The following is a 10,000-nucleotide window of genomic DNA, read 5'->3' as shown; positions in this document are numbered from 1 at the left end:
GAATTAATGTCCCCAACCCATGACAACAAGTGTAAGAGACAACAGTTTGTGGGGTAATGGGGTAGGAGATGAAGCACTCCATTAGCAGGTCATGAAAAGGCTGGTTAATTAAGTTGCCCGCCACAGAGAGGTCGGGATCCTCTCCAAGGGTTTACAATCCCCAAGGCCATGACAAGGCCATGACAATCCTCGCCAAGGGGTTACAATCCCCAAGGCCACAATCCTCTCCAGAGGGTTACAATCCTTCACATGAGAGGTCCATATCCTATCTAGGGTTGCGCCCCCTGGTTTCTATGGTAACCGTGCTCGATCAGAAGCCACGCAACCCTAGTACGGTGAGTCTATGGGGTGATCCGCATGGGAACACTTCATCCTCACCTTTATTTTATTTCACAATAGTGACTAGATCAGTATTTTTTACCCAGCGCAAAGGTGAATTTAACCCTTCATATAAGAAAAGAGTGTCATTGACATGCAAACACTACTTGAGTCCATGTTAAAATAGCTCGTTAACTGTAACAAATCCGCAGATAGTTTACAACTAAGTGATTCCCCATGACATGACCTGGGACATGCTAATGAGGCACCAGGTATGAAAAGAGGGAGGGAAGGGAGGGAATTTCAGTGTAGGTACTTCTGAGCTTAAGTGTTTTCGCAATTAAGACAGAACTGGAATGACATGGTAACAAAGGTCGGACTAGACATACTGGTCCATAAGCAGGAGGCGCCTAGAATGTGATGGGATAATAAATGGTGTGTCTTTCATGTGAGACAAGGTTGCCCTGAGTAACAGACAACAGACAATAGCCTTGGCTCAAATGCATATCCCTCGCAGAGGTCATGGTTGTCACGTTAACTTTAATTTGTGAAAGTTTATAAATTGGCTGCAGAGAAAGATTGGGAGTCATGTAAAGGCAGGGAAATTGAGCACGAAATGTAACATGTCAGGAGCCCATCACCCGGAGCGTGCAACTTACCTATTTTCGTGCAACGGCGTTTTCACAAGTAAGGTTATTTTTAGATTGAATTTCCCGCTAATGAGACTCCCACAGGAGCCCGATGACCAATTACAAGAAATTAAGCTGACGTCATAGGGTCACCGAACCGGAACTGCCTTTGTTTTTTGACCTAATTCGCGGGAAGGGCTAGTCTAAAAATAAACCTACTTGTGAAAACGCCGTTTCACAGACGCTGTATGGAAGTTGCACGCTCCAGACATGTCGCTAATTCCCAAATGTGAGATCCCTCGTTCTTTAGGCATTCTCTCCATACATTCTGTTGATCGACATTGACAGCTATAAGATTATTTCAAAATTAGAGGTTAGACTTTTTTTCTTTTCTTTCTCGAAGTGTATAACATTTGAACACGTGACCACATTGTGCCGAGTCACCGCTGATACAACATGTGACGCTATTAAAGTGAAGCTGATAAGTATTCTGGGATACATCGGCAAGATGGCGGCAAAGAGAGACAACACACTGGAAATTCTCAAGGTTTGCGTCCTTATTTTATCCAAATAGGAAATTTAAGGAGGCTTAATTAAGGTACAATTGTGGGTTCCCTGAAAGCGAATCTTAGTCTAGTCACCGTATCTGCCAAGTCACTTGCTTGCATTTCTTTGGTTCTATAGGAAAACTCACCACCTGACTAGTGAATTGCACGTTAAATTTCACGCGAAAAACCGCCGGATATCGCGATGAGTGCGATATCGGTTTTTCAAGTGAAATTTAGCGTGCAATTCACGAGTCAGGTGGTGAAGTTTTCCCAGAAACGCCTAGCTGTTTCAAAGATGAAGCCAGTAAATTTACCTTCCGACGGATGTTGCAATATTCAATGCACGCTAAAAAAAGCCATTCCAAAGAGGTGTCTCGACTGTCAGGAGCTCCCTCACCTCCGCTAGGTCTTTTTGCATTGTAAACGGAAAAATTGCTATGAAAACATAGTTGCTTCCAACTTTTGCTTCCGTTGCAACGGTTCAATATCGGTCAGCCTCGTTTTAAAGTCGCAATTCCACACTGAATACCTCGTCTTGAAAGCCAACCAGGCCTCGGTTGTTCAAAAGGTGGATAACGCTGTCCACCGGGTAAATCACTATCCAGCGGATAAACACCAGCAAAACTAATTGAGTTATCCAGTGGATAGCGGCTATCCACCCTTCAAACAACTGGGGCCAGATGGCGAGAATCCCTTTAGGTATGCGATTCTAACGAAAATCGCGTGTTGTTTTGATAAGAAATGGGTTTATCAACTGAGTAGATTGACCACAGTACTGGAATTTTAAAGCTGACGTTTCAAGAGAGCCCTTCGTTAGAGCGAATTAGGGATTATGAGTTGTTTTAGCGGCTTTGTGTAATAATTGGAATGGCAAAGAATGCATTCGCGGAAAGGAAGGAGCTTTTCACAAAGAATATTGCAAAGCCTTTCTTTTAAGAAACGGTTAGTGAAGACAGTTGTATGGAGTGTGCTGTTGTACGCTTCTGAGGCGTGGACATTATATCAACAAAATAAAATCATTTGAGTTGTGGCACTGGAGACGTATCTTGAAAATAAAGTGGACGGACAATCGCTGATAAAGAAGTCCTGAAGCAGGTTGATGAGGAAAGAAAGCTTATGAAGTCTTTATACAGGAGGAAAACGAAATGGGCTGCACATAATATTCGACACAGCGGTATTTTCATACTTGTAACTGAGAGGAGAATTGAAGGCAAACGCTCCCGAGGAAGGACGCCAATTTGGACTTCAGACTCCTTTATACACAACTCATACCAGGAGTTTAAGGATCTGGCTCTAAAAAAGGAATTGTGAACATGTAGTATACCTTGGTTACGAGTAGTAGCAGCAGCAGCAGTAGTAGTAGTAGTAGTAGTAGTAGCAGTAGCAGTAGCAGTAGCAGTAGCAGTAGCAGTAGCAGTAGCAGTAGCAGTAGCAGTAGCAGTAGCAGTAGCAGCAGTAGAAGTAGCAGTAGCAGTAGCAGTAGCATGCAGTAGCAGTAGCAGTAGCAGTAGCAGTAGCAGCAGTAGAAGTAGCAGTAGCAGTAGCAGTAGCATGCAGTAGCAGTAGGATGCAGTAGCAGTAGGAGTGGTGGTGGTGGTGGTGGTGGTGGTGGTGGTGGTAGTGGTAGTGGTAGTGGTCGTTTATATCGTGAAAGATGGAGCTATGCTATTGGTGGAGATGTGGATAACAAAATTAATTAGTTAAAAGAAAAGAGTTCTTTAATTCCCTGGGGAGTGAGGGGGCCAATTGAAAAATGAATCTTTGTTCGACATTTTTTCGGCTTTCCGTGTTGTCCTGGTGGAGGGAAAGGCTGCTGATCACCATGTGTTGGCTTGAATGATTTGGAAGGTTGAATTTTGTTGTTGTTTTGAGGAGAGTTGATCCCAATTATTAGGCTTTCTTTGTTTTTCTTTCAGTGTCTGGGTACAATTTTCCGTGACATTGTTATCGGTCAATACAGCTTATGGGTGATATGCGAAGCTTTGGACGCCATTTTCGATACTTTCGCCGACGGTCCGCTTGTCAACACTGCTGCAGTCACTGTTGGCCTCTTCGTGAACCTTCAGCAGTTGGTACCAGTCCTCAGGAGCAGGGTAAACTAAGCCACCTTGAATTCACTATTGTCGTGAATTCTTCATTTGCTTTGAATTCACTATTATCGCGTTAATTCAGGAGACTGAAAGCTTGATATAGATTATGGGAAATGGTCATATATTTTTTAAAAGAGGACCCAAGTGTATGGACATAGGACTCGAACTGACTCCTCACCTAACCACTTGACCACCACAATGCTAGCTGCACTATTTGATAATGCTGTATTATCTTTCAGCAACAAACAGTATTAAACACTGCAAAGGTCGGTTGCCAAAGTTCACGACAAAGTTTAGGCCTAAATTATTAATCTGGCTGAGGCGTAATTATTCTTCAGTTTTTTTAGTGCGATGTCTTGATCTTCAGTGGTGAAGCGGATTGAAGCGCTTCCTATATAGAGTAGAAACTCCGGGTTCAAATCCAATCCACGGATATGATTTTGTAATTACCTTATTTTCTCGGCTACCACAGGACGCAATGTCCTAAACTTAACGATAATAGTGACTTAAAAGCAAATTAAGAATTCACGATTATCGTGAATTCAGAGAAGAGTTCATGTTGTGAAAAACGGGTGGATAATCAGGGTTACAAATAAACGAAGTTTAAGGATATGTTATTTTTTTCCGCTTCATAGATAAAAACCGAAAGAAGAACACTTGGAGAACATTATCCTGTGATAGATGCCGCCAGGATAAACCTGACAAGATTCATAAAATACAAAATGAAAGGTCACTAGTCATGGTACAGTACATGCTTGGTAAACTTCGGCGAAAAGGGTCTTGCATGCCTTGTGGTGTCGCTCAGTGGCTTGTAGGCTGGTTGAACATGAATGTGTACTTAAATCAGTAGGGAAAAACGAAGGACTCCTCGAATATATTTCGACATGCTTGAATCCAGACGAAAGTACTTTGGGTGAATTTTGCACGTGTGGATAGTACAAGTGGTTTCAAGTCTGAAGCGTTGCTTGAAATACTGAACCTACGTATTCTTGCTCAACTCGGAGTTTATGCCTTCCGTCATCTTGGCTTAAAAAGTTCACCGTCTACCATCCAAGCGACTTTAAGCTTTTATTTACCGTTCACATCCACTACCTCCGTTTTTTTGTGGAGGGGTGGGGGGGGGGGGACTACTTCACTTGGCTGACGCGCATGCACAGCGCCTGATGGTTTACGGCATGTTGCGGTCACGTGATGCAATTACCAACAAAATGAATGAAATACTATAAAGGAGGTTGCAAACGCCCAAGCACAACACTACCTATCAACTTTACACGGAACAGTGTTTAGCCTCTTCTTTCTCTTCTTATAGCTTTTGAGATTTCTAATATTGGACAGTTATTTGGTGTTGAAATTCTTTACACAAACTCTTCATTTCGCACACTAAAATGGTGATTTTACTGTGAAAATACCCATTGGCCAGCTAGACATTCGGGAATGAAAATCCAATACAATGTAAAAAGAATAACTTTTTGCTACAAGTGATTGAATGTGTAAGCTTTTGAAGCTAGCAGGAAACTTATCTTTATTTACCTGCCAGAGTTCAATTTTTTCACTTTCGAAAAACTCTCGAAAGTCACGGAAATAGAGTGCAAGTAACAGAATATTTTTTTGTGAAAGCACGAAAGTATGAAGCTCACATTGAGCTTTCAAGTAAATTACTGCAATGAAAAAAAAAAAAAAACAAGCAAACGAACAAACTGTAAACTACCCTTACATATAATCATATCACACCGTGAAAACGATAAGTATACGAAATCGTATGAACACGAGTGCATTGCGCGAGTGAAGTCAGTTTGAAAGCTCTCAAAATTGCACGAGCTGTAGAACTGTAAGCGAGTGCAATTTAAAACTTTCGCAACGTCACGAGTGACCACGCAAGTTCATACGATTTTTTATTTATTATACTCAACAAAATCACTCCATCGCCTTGTTTCTATAGCAACTTCCGTTTTGCACTTTATAACCCATTTATGCATTCGCCATTGACCAATCACGACATTTTGTTGAGTATATAATAAAGGATTTCTTCAGCAACGGCTACGCCACAAAACAGTGACCACAAGCGAAGGAAGCAATTGGCTGCACTTGATGGAAGATGAAAAAAATAGGAGAGTGCAAGCAATTTTTTATTCGGGAGAGAGGGTTTTGATTGCACTGGCTGTTCTAATCCTTAAACTGCTCCATAAATTCTTGGTGGAACTTTCGCAGGCGATCAAACATTGGAATAAACTTGGATTCCGAAGGAAGAATGGTGATCCTATGAGAGAAAAAGCGTACGTCATGAGATAAGACCCCTCACCATGCTCCGGGTGCTTATTGTAAGAATCATTTTCTTTACCAGAGGCAGCGATGCTTTTGGTCAGCACCTTGAAAAGGGAGCTTATACAGAACGACGACGACGGATTGAAGGACGAATATAACTTTTCTGGTATTGTTCACATTTCCCGATCTTTCCGGGTTGTTCGGTATGTAAACTGTAAAGCTCCTATCCATTATTTTGAAACTGTTAACAATAGAATGTTGTGGAAGTTTGGAGTGGAAATGAGGAGTATTTTTTATTGATGTCGGGGGCACGTTTCTCTAAAGACCCGGAACATTTCGGGTGTCACAATTTCGTGTACTTCGTAAAAATTGGAGAGCTTTTTAGTCATCAAACTCCACAATCATTTTGATTTTTGTTATCCTGAAAATATGTTCAAAAACCAGCCTATCAAAACTAGCAAATGGAAGTTTTGGAAGCGGCCTTCCGTACCCGAAAAGTTTACGGAACATTCGAGAAACGGGCTCCAGGAGCCCGTAACTCCAATAGACTGTATTCATTGGTGGCGGCCAAGAAATTATTATTTTGTCTTTATGCTAATCATCCTCACTATAGCCTCGTTAGCACGAACAAAATTCAATAGAACTTTTGCTCCAAAGTGAGGCTAGTGAGGATGATTAGCACAAAGACAAAAGAATAATTTTTTAGCCGCCATGTATGAATACGGTCTATGCTAAGGCTGTGTAACGGCATTTTCACAGATCAAGTTATTTTTAGACGATTTAGCTTGCACGAGCTCGAGTTACCATTTTCAATCCCATGGGTAATAATTTCTCATGCAAGACTGCTGAGCTGAGGAAGATTAGCTGGAAAGGCCTGGTTTAGCGGGAAAATCAATCTAGAAATAACGCAGTCTGTAAAAAGGCCGTTCCACGAATACAATGAAGTTGTACTCTCCTAGTCATGGCTTCCTGTTATCGTTTGCTCACGCCCTCCACGAAATCACAAATATGGTCATTTTACATCGCTGAAAAGACGAGAACGGCAACGAAGTGCTTTAGAGTGTAAACGGCGTGAAGAGCCTACACAGAGCCGTTAATTTTTTTCTCTGTCATTCTCACCAACCCAGTCGTTGGCGACCTCTGGTCTGTTCCGAAATACACGGAGTCGTCGTGAAGATCCATTTTTGTAACCGCTGGCAAACACTATTGTTTCAAATATCCTACACTGCGCAAAAACGCGATTTCGGCAATTACTGGTACAGAACCAGCCAGAGGTCGTTAACCTTTGTGCTAACTAAAAGAATCGCAGCCTCTGGGGACTACCTTTCATTGCGTTAAAAGGGAACATACTGTATTTCTTACCGGAAGTAGAAGTTGCTGCCATTTCCATTCATGTCAAACACGTGGCCGGGAATCAAATAGACGCCAGTTTTTTCCAACGCCTGCCAACAGTAGAATTCGTCTGGTGGTAGACTGTGCGTCTAAAAGGGAAAAAAAAAGACTCTTGTCTATCCGAGATTTCCCTGTGGTCTGTTGAAAATTTTAGCTCTCTGCAATATTATATATATTTGAGAAAGAATGTTCGGTATAATTACCCAGAATCGTTCGGAGGAACTGCTTCCCCTTTCATGGAATATTTTTTTCTTAAATGGCTAAACCTTGCGAACGACACTTCGAGAATCAGTGCTTCGGGAATACGTAGTAGTCGCTTCATGGGTGTTGATATCTGCTTGATGACATCCATTACCAATTGTAGCGTACGCCTCTGTGTATCCCAATTATACTTTTACCGTCTCATATCGAATGCGCGTTCACGGAAAGACTGTTTTATTTAACCCCACAAAACCCTAACTGTTTGAATTTTACGAAACGACCTGCACAATCAGTTTTCATAAGATCATACGGCATATGAACCAAGATCGAGTCGTCCAATCACCAAGGAAGCTAGAAACGCAATATCCGAAATGAAAATTTGACCATATTCGCATTCTCAGTATTGGACTGGAACTAGATTGCAATGGAGGCTAATGCGGGGAAATATATTACAGAGTATTTGCATTTGAAAAGGTTTCCCCGCATCAGCCTCCATTGCAAGCTAGTTCCAGTCTAATAATGAGAATACCAATATTTAACAATTAGACCCGTGGCCCTTCAGGGCGAAGGGTCTAATTGTTTTAGTATCACCCAACTAGTCGGACAGAAAAGGCAATAATAAAGTTACCAAATGCAAGTTAAAGAAATATTTAATTGGGAATTAAACGAAAGAAAGCGTCAGGCTTTTCGCTACTCGAGGACTATTACTAATAGGGCTCTAGTAGCGTAGCCAATCAAAATACAGGATTTGCATTAGTCCACTAGTTGGGTGATAGTAAGGTCTATTAGTTGCTATTGTTTGAAACTGAATATCATATGAATAATTATGGTGATAGAGGAGCGTGTCACTCGTTGGATTTCATCCTCTTCGATTTCCAAAATATTATACATATTCAAAATTTGCTTTATCGTCGATTCAAGTCATTTTCTCCAGAGGTCTAAAAAAGGGATCGTACCTCTTTACTACGTAGCTAGTAATGCAAGCACAAGCAATGCAGGAAACGCAAACTCAGCAGTGTCTCGATCATCGGTACATTTTGTTCAGATAAAGACACTAATTAACGACAAATTGGTGCATCTCCACGCGTTACTTAACCGTTTGACCCCCAGGGGTGATCGGTATGTAAATGTTCTCCACAATTTCATTGAAATGTCAGTCAAACAGGTATTGAGAATGAAGACTATTATCAGCTTAAGAGGTGTATTCTTGATATAATACCAAATTCTGATGACTACCCAACAAAGAAATGCGTGGTACTAGTTAGGAGAATGAACTTTTTGATCGTGGTAATGGAAGGGTTAAGGCATCCTGTGCTAAGCTGAATTTGTAGATGAATGACGTTTTGTCGGCTGGCATAATATAAAATGTGCGAAGATTTAGCCAATGGAAACCGACGAATAGTTTGAATGAACGAAGTAGTAAATTGGTGTGCTTAATGGCGTTGTCAGGGGAGGAGATTTTTACTTGTAGATGTATTCGACAATCAGAAGTGAGCGTGCACATGAAGCCAAATGAGAAAATTTACAGTGTACATTGTACATAATGCTTATTTGTCAGTAACCAACTGGAATTGGCCTTAGAACTGCAAAGACCTCAGTGGGTCCCTTACGCAGGCTTCCGTCCTCTCCCCAGCTTCCTCTCTCTTTTATATCGGTTTTTTCCCTCTTCCACATCCCCTGTCAACGCCTGATACGCAGTTGGGAAATTGACTTTGCATTGGCTTTCGGTTGTTGTTCTTCCCTGTTCCATCATGAAATACCCGGTTGTTACCTTGGCTTCGTCTATGGCTTTCTGTGTAAGTGTTATCCTTGGAAACGCGTACATCGCACCTGCTACTTCGTTACACTTGACATTTTCCAAAGAATTGAGAATCTCCGTTGTTAACTCTGCCTTCTTTTTAAGTGATTCATAGATGCTTGTTGACTCCTGTGGAATAGATTACACAGATATACATACACGAATTTATACCCAAACCTTCACCCAGGTATTATATAACTTTTCAGGACAAAATGTTAATGCAGCGCTCAGCGTGGGCCTTCTGAAGTAAAGTAGAAATTAACTAAATCTACTGGAACTCTAGATTTATTCTCTTTCCAATTATCAGCTTAAATAGCAGAATGATTGTCTTTGATTAGGAGAACGCTAACCATTTACGCTCGTTGCCCAATCGAGCATGGTTTTTTTCTTGCACAAATCGTAACAGCAGTCAAGTGAACAAACCAATCAAGTAGCTTATCTTAGGTATCCACTGCCTAGCGGGGGTCGGTCGTGGGCACTGCAAGTCCAACTGTTTGCTTCTGGTTGGTGGAGAAGGTGGCACCGGATGTTTTTGGCCAATCACCATGCATTAAAGGCGTTACAACCAAAGCTGAAACGCGAACGGTCACATAAAACATTCGTGGACTGAAAAACGTGACAGGGATGGAGATTATGTTATCCTGGGAGTTGTGAGGGGCTCGGGTGGGGGTTGTATGACGTAAAACCGATGTCTTTTTCCCCTCGATAAAGACGAATAGAATAAGAAGAGTGCTCAGACGTAACGCAAGCTTTCTTCTCTTC

The 10,000-nt window shown here is 41.6% G+C and overlaps 2 protein-coding genes across 2 annotated transcripts in view; one reads left to right on the top strand and one right to left on the bottom strand.

Moving 5' to 3' along the window:
* Nucleotides 1-5,269, top strand: part of LOC137996778 (HEAT repeat-containing protein 3-like) — a 31,677-nt gene extending 26,408 nt beyond the window's left edge. Inside the window, exons 14-16 of the mRNA XM_068842363.1 lie at nucleotides 1,351-1,494; nucleotides 3,412-3,588; nucleotides 4,221-5,269. Of these exons, the coding sequence (XP_068698464.1) occupies nucleotides 1,351-1,494; nucleotides 3,412-3,588; nucleotides 4,221-4,322 (423 nt within the window). The 3' untranslated portion in view covers nucleotides 4,323-5,269. The remainder of the gene's footprint in view (nucleotides 1-1,350; nucleotides 1,495-3,411; nucleotides 3,589-4,220) is intronic.
* A 149-nt stretch (nucleotides 5,270-5,418) lies between these two features.
* Nucleotides 5,419-10,000, bottom strand: part of LOC137996813 (alanine aminotransferase 2-like) — a 14,618-nt gene continuing 10,036 nt past the window's right edge. Inside the window, exons 10-12 of the mRNA XM_068842406.1 lie at nucleotides 9,212-9,367; nucleotides 7,210-7,328; nucleotides 5,419-5,842 (exon numbers count right to left, since the gene is read on the bottom strand). Coding sequence (XP_068698507.1) covers nucleotides 5,749-5,842; nucleotides 7,210-7,328; nucleotides 9,212-9,367 — 369 coding nt within the window. The 3' untranslated portion in view covers nucleotides 5,419-5,748. The remainder of the gene's footprint in view (nucleotides 5,843-7,209; nucleotides 7,329-9,211; nucleotides 9,368-10,000) is intronic.

This window comes from Montipora foliosa, chromosome 1 (genome assembly GCF_036669935.1).
Source record: "Montipora foliosa isolate CH-2021 chromosome 1, ASM3666993v2, whole genome shotgun sequence".
Lineage (NCBI taxonomy): Eukaryota > Metazoa > Cnidaria > Anthozoa > Scleractinia > Acroporidae > Montipora > Montipora foliosa.
This window is presented reverse-complemented; position numbering and strand designations above follow the sequence as displayed.